This window comes from Rhinatrema bivittatum, chromosome 18 (assembly GCF_901001135.1).
Source record: "Rhinatrema bivittatum chromosome 18, aRhiBiv1.1, whole genome shotgun sequence".
In the NCBI taxonomy this organism is placed as follows: domain Eukaryota; kingdom Metazoa; phylum Chordata; class Amphibia; order Gymnophiona; family Rhinatrematidae; genus Rhinatrema; species Rhinatrema bivittatum.
Genome location: NC_042632.1, coordinates 40,957,123 through 40,974,166, shown reverse-complemented (window position 1 = coordinate 40,974,166; position 17,044 = coordinate 40,957,123). Strand labels below are relative to the sequence as shown.

Genomic DNA, 17,044 nt, shown 5'->3' with positions numbered 1-17,044 from the left:
GTTTTGCCCGCCACGTAAACTGGCTGTCTGAAAAAAAAAAGAATCACTCAGCCTCGATGCGGCTAAAAGTCTGCACATTGTTCCAGCCACGTAGGTGCTTTTAGCCAGACTGAAAGGAGGTGGGCCCGCCGGCGTGCATAGATCGGTGGAGGAAAAGTGCACGCGTCGGTGGCATTTTCGGATCTACGCACGCACCTATCGAGCAGAATTCCACCTGCACGAAAAGTTAGGTGCAAGCGAACGCGTTTACTTTGTGCCCCTGGAAGTTTTCAAAGTGAAAGCCCCCGCACAACTTTTCCCTTTGAAAACTGGCCTGCAGCCCCAGGGGTGAGAAGTAGGGACGGACTTTGCACCAATGCAGGCAGTTTTATAAGTTACCCTGTTAGTTCTTTTCTTATATCTTCCCTGCTAATAATCCTTTCCTGTCTGTTACATTCGGTAATCAGTCTTACACATTTCATTCCTGCTGCCTGAATTCTGCTAACTTTTAAAATCATGCTTAATCCATGCTTTGGATGCACTGGAAAAGTGCTAGTGCTGCCATAACTTTCTAATATTTTACTTGTGTTTCTCTGCTAAGTTTTCCATGTCGTTGTTCCGTGGAATCACTGTCATAAATAAGCGTAATGTTACAGCCAAGGTCGTTAAAATCTGAAACCCGTTCAAGAAGTCAATCTTAGTTTTAATAGTCCATTTTCCTTTAAACCCTATTGTCTTTGTTTTTCTTAAGGATATTTTGAGGTTATAATTCTTACAGACATGATGTAATTGATAAATGGATTCTGAAGTCACTTTTCTATTATATTACTTGGTAATTAGCAAAAACAAATATTGTAGTGTATTAATGTATTGCAATGCAATGGAATTCCAGGGTCAGCTAAATTCTTCCATTCTCAGAGATGATCATCAATATAAATATGATGAGGAAGAGCCTTGTCCTGCTCCATGATTTATTTCAGTCTGCTTTGTACTTTTTTTTTTTCTATAATCAATAGATATCATGTTTTTGTGAGGCCTTTGGTTAAGCATTAAGTAAGGGTATCTCCTCTTTTCCAAGATTTACCACAATTTGGTGCAGCCAACCCTGTGAACTACTTTTTCAAAATCCATGAAGACTAAATGCATTTCCAAGTTAAATTTTCTTTTATTTTTCTATTATTTGATAGTAAAAGCACTGGGGTTTATTTTCAAAGACCCGCTGAGCTAGATAAGATATTCGGTAAGTTTAAGCCTGTAGAAATGTTTTTTGTTTTTAAGTTACACCTCCTCTATAGGAGAAGCAAACGTCTGCGGCACTGTGCATAAGTATTTACATTCACTCGCCCATGTCCTATCCGGACCATGCCCCTCTTTGAAACCAAGTGAGATGTACGCACAGCGGGAGATGCACGTGCATGTTGGTGGTATTTACAACACGGCAGGTGATTGTAAGCCCTACATCTGCGCACATCTCCTGATTTTGGTCTGTGGTGGGCTTTTAAAATTTACCTGTAAATACTTATAGTGTTTGATCTATTAATCATCTATTTCTTCATCTCTTTCAGTACTATTTAGATGTGTTATACATGTGTTTTGTCATAAGTCATGGTCTATCTACTACCTTATAAATCCATTCCAAGAGTTATTTATTTGCTTACAAGATTTAGACCCACCTATCCTCACTTCTAAGCAGTTCACATCATACATACATAACTGAACTAGAAATATAAAATATAGACACCATACATAAATACTAACATTAATCCATGCTGTTGTATTATTTTAACATTTAATAAAAACAAAAAAATCAGTGTCTAAAATCATCATAACAAAGTCCACCACCAAAAGTAACATTGAACATTAGGTCCACACTCTGCCCATAAACAGGATAGTTCTACTCTCAAATTACAAAAAAACAAAGTCAGGCTTGCCATATAACACCTTCTGTTACTGGTTCACTGACACAAGTATTATTTACTATAGGCCTGTGTAAATAAGAACGTCTTTAATGACTTCCTGAAGCCCAACAATGATGGAACACTTATCTCCTCAGGTAATAAATTCCAGGATTCTGGCCTAGCCACTTCAAACAGATCCTCACGAGATTCTGCCAGATGCACCATTTTAACAAGAAGGAACATCTAGCAGATTCCGAACAGAAGAGCACAACAACCTGTTAGGACGATACAGCTTCAAAACAGTTTTAAAATATTGTGGTACCAGATTTCCAGTGATGAGGTCAGAAGGCGCAGACGTCCAGGGTCCATGCTCCTTGGGGATCGGCATCGATCCTAGTAATTCTGACAACAATCCCACAAATCCGTACAATCATCTAAACTCTTGCATTTCTCGCTGTCAGAAATGTCTCTAGCGGAGAGAAGACAGAGGGGATGTCTGCTGCTGCGAGAGCTGACTAATGTGGTTTCAGCCGTGGCAAAAGGTCAGCTGCAGAAGCTGAAATCTTCCCTTGATGAGTTAAAAGAAAAGGTGGAAAATCAACACCACACAGTGATTAGGGCGATCGACCATAAACTCGGGAGGCATGATGACATTGAAACGAAATAGGAATATAACTCCCCCGAAACGAGAGAGGCACAGGTGGCTCAACAGGTTGATGGTGTGCAAGAAACAGACTCTCTGTCTTCTTTAAGTTCAGAGAGAATTTATTGGCAGAAAGCCAATTCACGACTAAGGGGGTCATTTTCTAAAGAGATCGCACGTGGAAAGGGACTTTTCGCGTGCGATAGCTAAATCTGGGCGGAGTTGGGGCGGACTCCGCGATGACAAAAAGATAGGACACCTTATCGCGGCCAGTAGCGTGCTCAATAGCACCAGCTTTCAAGGTGACGCTATTGGGTGCGAAAGCCGGCAGCGATAACACCGCAGTGGTGTGATCGCTGCTGGCTTTCGCAGGCCCATACCCCGCTTCGCCCGCCCCCCCGGTACCACAAAATTCACAGAACCACGATAGTTTAGAAAATCCAGCCCTAAGAGGCAAGATGTGCTTTCCTTACTATATTGTTTGCGATGTTCGTTTTCATTGTATATATATATATACATATATATCATTTCATATTTATTTCTATCCATAATTATATGCTATTTGCTCTTCTTTTACAAGTTTTTTTTGTAATTTCAGTCTAGATTTTTAAATCTATAAGCTGTCTTCTTTATTGCTGCCTTTATATTTTTCCATTCTTCATCTAATCATTATTAAAGGTGAGCTGTTCTAAATACTTTATTCTTTTTAAACAAACATACTTTAGAAACTTTTCTTCCATGTTAGCTGTTTTTGGCCCATTTTATCAGTATTCCACAAACAGAGGTCAGAACAGAGGGCCATTGGCTTTGCTCCCCAAGCCACAGGAGGATTCTGCTGGAAACCAGTTCCCTCCATACTAATCTCCCTGCTAGTGGAGCCTCTTGCTAGCAAACTTACCATTGCAGGATTGATGCAATTTCCTCCTGCATATGGATTTTAAGCACCCTGTTCCGTCGAGCTGCCCACTGTTGCAGGGGATGCATTGTCACGAAAGCAGCCCTGCTCTTGAAGAGAGGGGATTGGTCAAAGCCAGGCTGACAGGGATTGCTGAGAAGAGTTAAGTCATTCACAGCCATCGGAAGGTGCACCCCTGCTCTCGTGAGAGTGAACTCGCCCTGCTGCAGTGAAGCTCCTGCCTTGATCCTGGCCTTTCTAGCATTATTCCAGTGCCTTGCCTTGTCTCCTCAAATTCCTACCAGCGAGTACTGGCGTTGCGGGGGAACCTGATAGTCCCTCTCTCTCTATATATATCTAGCCTGGGATGATAGTTTCTTATTGACAATAAATATAGTCAATGAGCAGTCAATCTTCTTGCACCCCAAGTAAATTTATGCATGTATGGATTAATTGACAAAATATTTAAGATAACTAAATGTTGTAAATTCCCTTATTTTATTTTATTCAATTAAAATATTTCATAACCATTCCTACTCACGATTTTCACTAAATGTTCCTATTACACAGAGTACTAACATCTCCAGGTATAATTCAGTAATTGCTTTTTACCATATTTATTCACTTGTTCTTTTAAAGCTTCATAAAATATTTTTTTTTTGTTTGTTTCTTTATCAGTCCTTTCATCAGGGGCATAAACTTTAATTACAGCTAAGTGGCTCCTAGTGATGATCATTCCTAGGATAACAATTGTATGGTTTAGAAAAGCGTAACTTTTTATTCCAGTTTTTCCATTTCTGGTCTATTAAGACATTTTGAATTTCCTCCAGTGCTAGAAAATGGTATAATCCCCTCCCTCTTTTGTACCTTTATGTTTATTCTCAGTCCCCTGTAATCACTGCTAAGTTTTTCTTTCCAAACATCTTTGCAAGCTTAAATTCTTTTAGTTAAGACTTCTGATGGTCCACGATACAATTCTCAATAAATCTTATTATCCCAATTTTTTTTATCCTTTCCTTTCCAAGGTTTACATCCAGAAGGCTCTGCCAGTTTATTTACACTTTGAAATGAGTACTTTTTTTTTAAAATTATGATGAACAGGTTACCAAACTGTAGCACAGCCCGGATTTCAAGACCTCTGGTCCACTATTCAAATAGTCTCTCGAGACCTGCTTGGCAACTCTTTTTGCCAGAGCATGCGTGCCTCCTCGCCCCCATCAAAGATGGTGGTCCCCTGGGGCTGTAAGCGCTGCCCCCGCAGATTTGCCACTCCTGCCCCATCTCAAGATGCTGGATCTGCACTCGGGAAGCGAACCCCGATCACCCACCTAGCAGCAGGCAGCACTACCACAGGCCCGGTTTGTCCCCCTTCTATTTTTTTTTTTTTTAACCATCTGGCCAGCAGTCTAGGCCGGTCATCAGTTTTACAGTTTTCCTTACAGTAGAAGATTCACAATGAGATTACTCTAATGATGTTTCTACTTTATATACTGTGCTTTTAAAAATGCATATAATTCTACTACTTAAGTTATATTCTGCATAAGAAGTTGCCAAAATCTTGGCCCAAAAGCAGATCGATTGATGCAAAATACTTAAGAAAAACATTCAGGCTCAGAGAAACCAGCAAACAAAACACCCAAAGTGTCAATTGACTTTGTCAACAGCTGAAGGTATTAGTGATGCTGCGTGCTCTGACAGCTGGAGCTTGCGACGTTTCCGCGTCTGTGACATCGCAGTCAAGTGCCATGGAAAGCACTGTGGTGACATATTCAGTATTGAGAGTTCACTGGAAAAATGAAACAGGACTGAAAGGGGGAGGGCTGTAAATGAAATAAATAAAGCACTTGCAAAAAAAAAAAAAAAAAAAATCATGGGGGCCTGGTCAAATTTACAATGCCGATATTGGCTAAAAATCCTTAGTGGAAGCACAGGAAGTTTGGCGGCATGCCTTGAAACGTCTTCTGCTCGATTCATTGTTATTGCTGTTTCTGTATATGGATTTACATTTTTTCTTTTTACTGTCATAACAAGTATGTAAGAAGGGTGTGGAGGCAATTCAGATATATCTCTTTTTTTTTCTTTCAATTAACCTTTATTTTATTTTTTCCATTTGAAAGGGACAACTGTCCATTTTCAAAAAAAACTTTACAATCACAGTACGATAAAAAAACCCCCAAAATCCCAATACTGCGAGAGATGGAAGCGCCACCCGACAACGACACAGAAGGTGGATTTCGCAAAATCACAACTGGTCACACTTTACAAGACAGGCAACTTGCCTTTGATATCCGTAGTTGTATTTACAGGTCCTGTAATCAAGAATATAGGACGGGGTGGTACTAAAATGCATGCAGACCTTCTTCCATCACATCACATGTGGCCCATGCCTGGGTAAGTCCTGATAAAATTATAACAGTGCAGTACGTAAGAAATGCATAGGTATACCGGGTCTGCAACACAGTATATCACAACTTTACCAAACGCACATCCTACCTGCACCATGTTTCATCTGATTGCCTTTAAAATATAAATACACTAGGATTGACCTTCAGTACAGCAGGGTTATAACATATATATATATTCCACAACAGATATGCAAGTATATTACAAGGACTTATCAGGATAGCATTAACATATGATAACTGTATCATGGATAAACAGATATAATACCTGCATTGTTGGTAAAAGTTGTCTTTTTTTCTATTTTTTCATATTACATACTGGTTCTGCATTCAGAATTTTCTTCCATCCCTCGTGTTGACATTTGGCGTGAATCTATGCAATTATCCATCTCTGAAGACCAAACGTGCCTCTGAATGTGAATTGGGTAGGAAGAGGATACTAAAGCAGATCCACTGGACAGGCAAGAATCATGGGCAGAACAGAAATACACATCAGTTTTTACAGCATGGGGATTGTTCTGGGACTTTTTAACACCTCAGATGTTCAGCAGAATACATCACCACCAATAAATATAAAACTCATTACAGATAATAAAAAATATACCCTTTGTACAGATAATGAACATTACACAATTTACTTTCCTTCTAACATCCAACAATCTGTGCTGAGTATTGAATATGCATTAAGAAATGCAGACTTCGGGCCCTGTTAACTGATAATTTTGCCTTAGGAACTAAACAGAAGAAACACAGAGTAGAACGAAACCTTAAATAATACTGAGGGAAATAAATAGTGACTCCCAATGCTATTAAGAAATACTGCTTAAAAGGAGGAAGGAAAACATTAAAACCCGTAGAAACGTACTCTTAGGCCTGTTCTCACACACGGCTGGGAAATACATCCTGCAGTTGCAGAGAATTCCAATGGCATTTAATCAGCAAAGCAATGAGCAGGATGGTTTGCCTTCCCGCTGCTTGCAATCCGAGGGAAACCCCTTCAGGGGCACCTAAATCTTCTTGCGGAGCAAGGGAGATCAGTCAGTTGGTGCCGAGGACCTAATGGTTATCTTGGAGATGCCCATAGGGCATGCAGCAGAAATGCATGAAAACCTGTCACGCCCAAGCATACACTACTGACAATAATGCAAACCGAGCAGAGAAGAATGCGTCAGGCTGGTGAACACCTCAACCGGAAATCTTCACAGGTCTCCTGCCAAACATCAATCATCCAAATCATGCACACTTCCAGCATGACAGGAGAGCACTGCAGAGCGGCTTTCACCCAACACCTGAGGTTTCCATGGAAACAGAAGAATAAATAGGCCTCTCTCATATCAATGGTCAATGTGTAAGATAAGAGTTGGCTTTTTGGTACAATAGTTACTGTGAATCTATTTTTTTTAGAAAAAAAATAAATATTAATATTGTTTTTCCTCTTATCCATGTATCTTCTGTCCAGCAGAAAAAAAAAATCTCTATCTTGCTTTTCTCATTGTTTGCTTTGTTTCTTGATGTGGTGCAATCTGGGGGTTTTTTTTTAATGTTTTGAATAAAAGATAAAATTCATGACAAAAAGCTGAACTCATGAGTGGGCTAAGCTCGCTCTGCTTTCCAAGAAGAGACAATGTAATTCTGGTTTATTTTTATATAAAACTTTTGACACCAGCGGAGACAAACAGATCATTCCTTAGAAAGCAAAGAGACCTGAGCCCATTGGCTCAAGAGCTGCTGTCAGCAATGTTGAGTTTCTTTCCAGTCATTTAAGGGCTGCTTTTACCATAAGAAGCCAGAGTCCTCCAGCACGGTATCACTGTCAGTGTTAACTCATTCACTGCACATGGTGGGCACAGCCAGCTTGAGAGAAACACCAGAGAGGTGACTGCAGAGAGGTACTGAGTTCATATTACAGGACAAGCAGCCCAGATTGCTTAGGACTGCGAGGATAAAACATGTGAAATCTCGTAATTCGTTTGCATGCTAAAATATCCAGAAATTTAGCCAACCTGCCATATCAAGCAATCCGGTGTTTTGTTTAATTTTTGTTCTATCAAAAATGCAGTCTACAGCTAAAATGCAGATGCAGTGTCAGCCAAGGTACAATGTGGCTATCTTGCTGCACACATATCAGTCTTGACTCTCCTGCCCCTCTGTTCTCAGTTCTAGTAGAAGAGACAAGGTCACTACCTGACCTTATCCTCAACCTCAAATACAGACTTCTTCAGATGCAGACTTAAGTCATGTTCCCCCCTTAAAAAAATGTCCATGCCCTACTTCCAAGCAATTCTTACCTATGATTAGAGGTCAAAGATTCACACGTACAGTGAAGAACCTAAGAAATATTGTGCTTATGAAGAACTCATTCATTGCATTATAGTCTCAGAAAATGGATGTGGAGATCATATCAAAGTTGTGTTTAGGTCAATTGTACTACAGGATATAAGAGGGTCCCATATTTGCATACCCAGAGAGGGCAGGTGCTATGGTTATTACAGGGATACCTGGAAAAAAAACCACAGAAGCACCACAAAGAGCCACAGGGAACACATACTAGAAGGTGGGCCATGCATTCATCAGAGAAGACTGTTATGTCTTACCTATACAATAGACACAGGGCACCCTTCAGTCTATATGGACAGAAGAGAAACAATTTTGTCTCACTGGAGAGACAGACAGCTAAGACTGGGAAATTCTAATTTTAGGCTGGATTTAACTCACTATTCTATTACTGTACTTAAACCTGTCCTATGCAGAATTAACTCATTTCTTCTAATTCCATCTCCAATGCTGTCACAGTGCCAGGGTTTCTAGGTTGCTGTGGAAAACCACTTTTTGTATTGTGCTCTAATATTTATCCATGTTGCACTATGGGTATGTGGTGCACAACAGGAAATTATAGACCTAGTACCCTCAACTTTGCATGTTTTAATACTAGCTGTCAGTCTGTAAGCTTCACCATGGGCTATGGAAATTATTTTTGACATCACAAAGAAAGTACTACAAACTTTTTTTTTTTCAAAAATTGGATGACACCACCAATAGCTGAACAATGTAGAGGCACATACTCTCAAACGTGACATGCTAGGATATCTCTGCATCTCCATTTCGTTCATTTCATTACTGTTCCAGGATCCACTCTTCCTAAGAGTTGGTCCAAGTTCCACTCCATTACAAGGGGGATTAACGCGCATTCTGCTCATTAGCAGGTAGTAGCCAGAGACTGGTGAATGGGAGGCTGGAAACATCGCACATGTTCCACAGTGGAGCTATCCGTTTCCACCGACTTCATGTATTTATTCAAAATGGCAAAGATCTCATTGTTCAATATCTGATACTTCCTGATACGGTCAGCCATTTTCTTCAAAGGCTGGAAAGAGGTAAAACATAAGACAATTACTATTAGGTGTATTTTGAATAGCCTTGATTGTGGACACTCTACAGGAATTCACAGGTAATACACTAGTCTTCAAAACATAGAAACATGATGGAAGAGAAAGACCATATGGCCCATCTAGTCTGCCTATCTGTCCAATTTATTAGGCCCTTACAATTCCCATCATCCCTCAGAGATTCCCTGCATTTATCCCATGCTTTCTTGAATTCAGATACCATTTTTGCCTCCATCCATGCATCCACTACAATGTCAGTGTGAATCAACCAGCTGAGGATTCTGGGACTGGCTAAATGAGCCAAAGTTCTGAACCAAAGTTCTGAATTATATCACTACCCTCATTGTAAAGAAAGATTTCCTACGATTATTCCCATCCCATGTCATCTTCTGTGCATGGAAACCATTTGAAATATTTAAATGTCTCTATCATATTTCCCCTATTTTGCCTTTCCTCTAGGGTGTACATGTTTAGATTTTTGAGAACAAAGACCACTGATCAATTTAAAAGCCACCCTCCAACTGGTTTATATTCTTTTGAAGGTGTGGTCTCCAGAATTATAAAGAGTATTTCAAATGAGGACTCACCAGGGACCTTTACAGGGGCAATATCTCCTCCCTTTTTCTGCTGATCATACCTCTCCCTATGCAGTCAAGCATCTTTCTGGTTTTTTTTGCCGTCACTTTATCCATCTGTTTGGCCCCCTTAAGTTCATCAGATACAATCACCATCAGATCCTCCTCTTTTGTGTTTAGAAGAATTTTGCCTCCAATTCTGTACCTCTCCCTTGGGTTTTTGCAGCCCAAATGCATTACTTTTCATGTTTTCAGCTTCAACAGATCCCTCCTCATGTTTTCCTGATTGATTAGGGGACCCTCAAAGACCTGAGCACTCCCCACTGGTGTAGTGGGATGGGGCACAATATGCGAGGTCTGATGCAACTTTAATTGTAGTTGTGTTACAACTTTTAAAAAGCTATAGTTACCTTGTTTTTGGTGGGGAGGGTGGAAGAGGGAGTGTGGGGAAGTGGCCTAGAAGTGTTACATGAAGAAAACAGAAGTGTGCCCTCAAATGTTTTGAGAAAGACTGCTGTAAGGGAAGGACAGAGGCCTAGCACTCTGGTGTCCTTTAGATCTTTAAAAAGTCTTCTCTTAGCTTCTGAATTTCCTTTCGTGAGTCATGTGTAGTGCAAGCATCTTGGAGAAAAGTTGTAGCCTCATGCTGTATTTTGCAGTATGTGGATGAGACGCCAGCAGTAAAGCTCTTTCAGTCAGGAAGGGAAGGGCAAAGCCTGGGTGAACTCAGGTTCATGCCTCCCGGCAGGTACTTTGAGAGGCTGCTGATTTCACAAGGAGATTGGACCCAGCCCCTAGCTGCAGGGCTAAAAGGCAGAGCTGGGTTGGTGCGACAAATGATAAGGAAATGGATAAAGGTGCAATCACAAAGACCTTGCCTGGGAAAGGTCTCAAACTCCCTCCATTAATTGTGATTTTAATTTCCTGATCCCTGGCTGAGCTCTTAATCCACATCAAGGCTCCACCTTACAGAAGACCACAAAATAATTTGGCAAGACCAGCCCAGTCCCCTAAGCTTTTATTCTGCTTGTCAAAATATTCCACCGTATGGCCTTTTCTGATCACTGATGAGAATTTAATCATATTAAAATGACAAAGAGGCTGGTGGCACCTTATCGACAAAATGATTTATTGAGACGCAAACCTTTGAGGACAACAATCTATGTCATCATGATTCATAAGTCTCCCAGCTCCCCGGCCCGCCCTGGACAATCACATCCCCCTTCAAACCTACTCCTCCATTGATATTTACATTTCTGAAGGAAATGCTTAAGAGTTTGCAGCCTTAATACCCAATCATTTCTGATCCAAGCATGAGGTAAGTAAATAAACTCTCCACTTTAGATACATTTTGTAAAAAATAACTGAACTACGAATGTATGTCAAAGACATATGAATGGACAATAGTTACGACTGAAGCCTTGCCAACTGGTGCTACTGCTCTCAAGTTACAAATCTGTGCTAATTCAACGTTTTGTAAATTGTTTAGCATAGCACTGGGAGGCAATTCACTAAGCTCCGTCCTGCTTCACTGTGCTCCTGGAAAAGCCATAATCGAATGTCATTTTGGTTTACTCATGCCTTTATATGGGACTAACCCATACCCAACATGCGTTACAACCGGCCTACTATCAGAAATATAGAATGTAAATCATCAATACATCACCATAAAACCATAAATCAATATAAAATCCCTACTACAAGATGGCGAAAGGCTCTGCAACACTAGGGAAGGAAGAGTTCTTAAGAGCAAGGAGAAAGTCTTTGCCCATTATTGTTTGAGAGCGCATGGAGCTGTAAAAAAGCAGCCTGTCCAGTTTGAAGATGATTAACCTTGGATAGGATTTGCTTGGCTAAAGCACAAATACAGGAGGAGCATATGGCAACCCCCAGTTTTAAAAGACCCTTTTTTAAACTAGTCAAATCATACAGAGGAATAAACAGATATTAACCATATACACCTGACTTTGTATCACCTGACTTTGCATTACCCATGTAGTTTTGGTCAAGTTTTTATTTATTTTAAACTCTTAGCTCAGTGCATGATGGGATTTGTAGTCCTATCAAAAATACAAGCCCATGAGACCAAAACACCTTCAAAAAGAGAGTTAAAAAAAGAGAAGTGGACTAAAACTATAAAGGTAAGCTGCTGTCAATCAATGGGCATGTAGCCGATTGCCTCCTTCAAAGTGCCTGCAAATGACAGGCAATATTCCTATAAACATTTCAATAGCACTACAAGGTGTACACAATACTGTGCAAATACAAATAAGACTGTCCCTGCACCAAGAAGCTTACAATCTAGTCAAGACACACAGGTAAGACAAACAGACTGTAACTTTAAAATGAGCTTGCATGCACCCATATACGTGCATCTGCACGTGCGAGCGCACATACGCAGGAATTTTAAATAATTCGTGCAACTGTGCGCACACTATGCCTGGCACGCGTATGTATGCTCCTAATTTTAAGTGATCACACGAGCAAACATTAATCATGTATCTTTCTTAGGAATTTGTCGGCTTTAAGGCGTGCAGCTAAGCAGATTTTAAAACATGCGTGCGTGAAAGAAACAGCCAGTCTGACCAATCAGCACACTAATCGACCCAGTCTATCTCAAGGTCATCCAGACCCTTCTGGTTCTTCAGCCTGCACTCCTGCCATTTTACCCAGACCATTTTACCCAGTCATTTAAGGCCTAAAAAGAGATTTATGCAGATTTATACCTCATCAAGAGCAGAAAAAAATATGCACAGCTGCCAGCCCGCTGTGCGCTGCGGCCGCCGGATTTAAAATACAGATTTATGTGCGCAAATGTCGGCCCCGCCCAAGAATGCCCCTGACATGCCCTAACTCTGCCCCTTCTTTCCAGGCATTTGGTTGCTCGCGCAAGCATACACAGGCAAGTAATTGGGCCGTTTAAAAATACAAGTCGCTCGCCCTCGGCCCAGATGCGTATGTGCGTCTTTTAACGCGAGCAACTCTTTTAAAATTCATCCCAGAATTTTTAGTCATCGTTTAAGCATAAGAATAAAACAACGTGAGGGAGTCAAGATCAGGAACAGTCGGGGTTTTGGATGGTAAGGCAATCTTGGAGAGGCGAGACTTTGACTATGGCTGGAGAGGAAGCAAGATGAACCAACTCAGGGACATGATTGTCTTGCTTAAATGCTACTTCTTTAATCACCCTGTGAACTTTTAACACCCGTGAGCTGCCATGAGGACAGGATGGCCACATGCCTCTTGGTTAAATGGAAGAGAGGAGTCAAGTCCAAGTTTCCGGCTCCTGCATTTTTTAAAAACTCACCTGCTCCTCCTAACCTGGAGCCAGTGGTCATCCTCTGTATTCTCCTATACAATTACAGACATTACTGATTAGCTACATTGGTCTTAAACATTGCATTGCATGGACAGAGAGCACCCTGGCATGCTGCTGGTTTTAGGGCTCCCCAAATCACGGATGCAGATCTCTGGTACGGTCCTCCGGGAAAGTGAGCAGTGTAAAAATAATGCTTACCACGTTCTTTATGATCTCGTCTTTCCCATCCTGCCTCTGCACCTTCAGCAAGTGGTAGCAGAAATCAAACAGGTCGAAGCGACGCTGCTGGCCCAGAAGAACAATAACTGCACAGCCGGCCCAGTTCAGGCCATCTCCAAAGCACTGCCTGCAGAGCAAGGGGATAGAAATGGGAGAAGATGGCAGAGGGATAAGTGTAGAGGAGAAGGGAAAACAGATACAGAGGGAGAGGACAGAACGACAGAGGCAGAAGAGAAGGGAGGAAGAACCGTGTTTTAAGAAGAAGGTTCATATGTTTTCCGTAGCTGCTTGGTCTTTGGCTCTTCAGCGTCACTGGGACAGAGCTGGAAGAGGAGGGGGGGGGCACATGCCAATACGACATCCCAGCAGGTCTCTCCCTGGCGATTTCTCCCCCTTCCTTCTGAGTGTGATACTAGCACCAAGAACCCCCCACACACACTATGGTAAACTGAGCTATGCAGACTGGGAAATAGGGGGCATGAGATAGGCCAAGGGAAGGAAAGAGAGAGCGAGAGAGAAGCAAGCTGAGCCACAGAAGAAGGGGGAGAGAGAGAGATAGAGAGAACGATGTGGGGCTGTGGCGAGAGAGAAAAGGGGAAGACAGAAGATGCTATGGAGGTAACACCCATAAATAAATAATTAACTTGCTGGGCGGACTGGACGGACCACTCGGGTCTTTTTCCGCTGTCATTTACCGTGCGACTATGAAAGGCTGAGAGAAAAGGAGAAGAAAAGACAGATGGTACAGGAGAGAAACGGGCTGTGCTGGAGAAAGACCTGGCTCCCGTGCTTGAGATGGGAATAGAAAAGCTGGGCATGGGGAAAGCATGAGAGGAGGAGGGGAGGGGGGAGGGGAGGGGGGAACTCCCCCCCACAGTCCAGGGTGCAAGACAGGGGCCACCAGGAAGGAGAGCGGTCACCCCCACTTTTTCCCCACACATTGACACTTGCCCCAGGGTCGGTGGAAACATTTGCAATGAAAAGATTTCGAATTGTCAGGGGTCAAGAATCACTGAAGCACGGAGCTATCAAGAACAAGTGGAAAACACAGACTTTTTAAAAAGGAGAAACGGAAAAGGATCTTGGAAAGCACCCATTAGTGGTTGTGCAGTTCTCATAAACTTTTAAACATGAAATCCTCTGCCCGTCCTGAGCTGGGAGTCGGACAGGTTTGGCACATCAGCAGGTTCGGTGAAAACGTTATCCTGATGCGGCCAAAGACATGGCAGGTTCCCACGACAGGAGAATGTGTCAGGCGAAACAGTTTGTTTCGATGTCCTGTGCTGATCTATCCAGCCTCCGTTCAGGAGACAGGTTAGATCTCAGCTGTTGTTGCAGGGCATAAAAAAAAAAAGGATTACATTTCTCCTAAAAAAAAAAGATACGCCGGTGAGACATGCTGACCAAGTTGCTTCTCCCTGATTTGTGATGGCAGCATCTAAACATCGGTCAGAAAAAAAATGGCTCCAAATAAAACATTAGGAGGCGATAACTAAATTATAGTTGAGTAAACTGAAGCACAGAGAGACAAAGTTACTTGCCTGATCTTGGACAAGGGAAAAGCTCAAATTCGCATCCCCTGATTTGGCCAGTGTTCTCCCTGTGGGATACTGTTCGTATTTTTAATATTAGCTTTAACAGCACTGTCTCTCTAGCCCTCTGGAAGCTTACATGCAGCTGAAATTACCTGCGTTATTAGAATGCAGGATACATGCACTTTTTTTTTTTTTTTTTTAAATTAGTGTTGCACATGGCTAGATCCCTATGAATTCTGGGGCAGGCTTTTGGAAGTTACTGATTGGTTTATTTTGCATTACGTTTCACGTGCCTTGTTATTGCCGCTTTATAGATTCCATAGCTTTTTTTTTTTTTTTTGTTCTTAAACGGATCAGTCGGAGCACCCAACTTGCCCCAAATTTTTATTTATTTTGCGTTCCAATGGTTTCTATGCCTAAGCTCATCTGGCCTGAACGGGTTTCGGCATCTGTCCCCGGGCTGGCAAGTACTCACTCTGCAGTAAATTCATTTGTGCCCACGGGGATGCAGTACACAAACTGCATGGCGCTCCAGAGCCGGTGGAACTCCATGCACTCGTCCACGTGCATGACCCCGTTCGTCGGGGGAGGGCCTCGCCAGATGGCATCCTGCAAGTAGCTCCGTATCCGCGTCAGGATCACCTCAAACATGGACAGCCCGCAGCACAGTCGCTCCTTGGTCAATAGGTCTCCCTCCCGGGCAATGGCTATTTGCTGAAATCGAAGGATGTGGAAACGTTGAAGTTAACGCAAAAAAAAACATAGAAGGGTCGGGTTTGATGGGAGTGGAGGAAAAGAACCTCCGTCTACCTGAAGCCCAAATGCAACACTGCCCGGCCCACTATATCACAAACCGGATTTCAAAAGGACCCGTCTTGCTAACTCGGTCCTTGCTATTTCAAAAGGGCAACATTTTAAATCCTGCATTCAAAATCAGAAGTTTCTTTTCCATCTTATTTCATTTCTGGGTGATCTCTCTTTCAAGTGGGAATGCAAGCAGCGTATCTGTCAAGCCTGGATGCAGACGCGGCAATCACCTCGGGCTTGACTCATCCAAAATCAGGACTCAGAAAAAAAAACAAACAAAAAAAAAACAAAACATACAACAAAAGGATATTTGGCACGTTTGACAAATAATCGCTTCCTGTGCGGAAGAAAAAAAAATCTGTCATCGGCCCCGTGTCTCTCAAAGGCTGTGCAAAGCCCGGATGTCCGGAATCTCGTACCAGCCTCATTCCAATATGCACAGATCTCCTTCTGCCTTTTCAGATGGGCAGAGCCCAGGCTCGTGATGCCACCAAAATCTGGAACTGGGTGACGAAAGCTACTGCCATGACTTCAGCTCAGCCTAACTGGCCACTTACCCGGAAATCGTCAGACTTTAAAAAAAAAAAAAATAAAATAAAAACACCAACCTTGCATGCTCTCCCCCCACCAAATGTCTCTATCCCCCCCTCCCCCCACTGATCCAGGAAGCTGGCACAACCTGAAAAATTGCATTTAAAGTAGCAAAAGGATCGCTGCCGACCCAGGCCTGCAGGCCTCTCCGCTAAAAATTATTTACAAGACCCCTTCCCCCCCCCCCCCCAACCAGCCACACAACCCCCCCCCCCCCCCCTCCCAGGCGTACACCCTCCCCACGCGTTACCTTTACAATGATCCCCCTCATCCTGACAGTACGCTTCTGGCACTATTACCTAAGCAGCGCTGGACGTCCGGCGGCCGGGGGTCACAGGGCAGAGTGACTGAGGCAGGATGGGGGGGAGGGTGGGAGGCTGCCAGTCTGTCTGGCGGAGTGGAGGGGGGGTCATGTAAAGAAGTTTTAGCAGGGAGGGAGGGGGGAAGGCCTGCAGGCCCGGACCAGTGGTGATCCTCTTCCTTCTTTAAATGTTAAATTTTTCAGGTTGCGCCAGCCTTCTTGGTCTGCAGGGGGAGGGGGGGAAGAGACATTTGGTGGTGGTGGGGCATCGGGCGGGGAGCCATGCGACTTGGTGTTTTTTTTTTAGTTGCGCCACTTAGCTGGATATCTCTGGAGATATGCGGGTACGTAGAAAGTCACCTGGCCACACGAGGCTGCATAACTTAGCCGGATATACCTGGTATCCGAACACCTCCCCGGAACACCCCTTTTATATCCAGCTAAATTATAGCCGGATAACTATTTATCCTGCTTTAATCTAGCCGGATAACTGG

General features: G+C 42.7%; 1 protein-coding gene across 4 annotated transcripts in view; it reads right to left on the bottom strand.

The window, feature by feature from the left end:
- Positions 1 to 8,726: 8,726 nt before the first annotated feature.
- The window catches only part of CYFIP2 (cytoplasmic FMR1 interacting protein 2), a 77,617-nt gene continuing 69,299 nt past the window's right edge, over positions 8,727 to 17,044 (bottom strand). For 3 of the 4 annotated variants that reach the window (XM_029583619.1, XM_029583617.1, XM_029583620.1), the window contains 3 exons: positions 15,327 to 15,565; positions 13,296 to 13,443; positions 9,014 to 9,181 (listed from right to left, as the gene is read on the bottom strand). In XM_029583619.1, the coding sequence (XP_029439479.1) occupies positions 9,014 to 9,181; positions 13,296 to 13,443; positions 15,327 to 15,565 (555 nt within the window). Of the gene's footprint in view, positions 9,182 to 13,295; positions 13,444 to 15,326; positions 15,566 to 17,044 lie in introns of all 4 variants that reach the window. The other variant, XM_029583618.1, reaches the window with a different exon arrangement.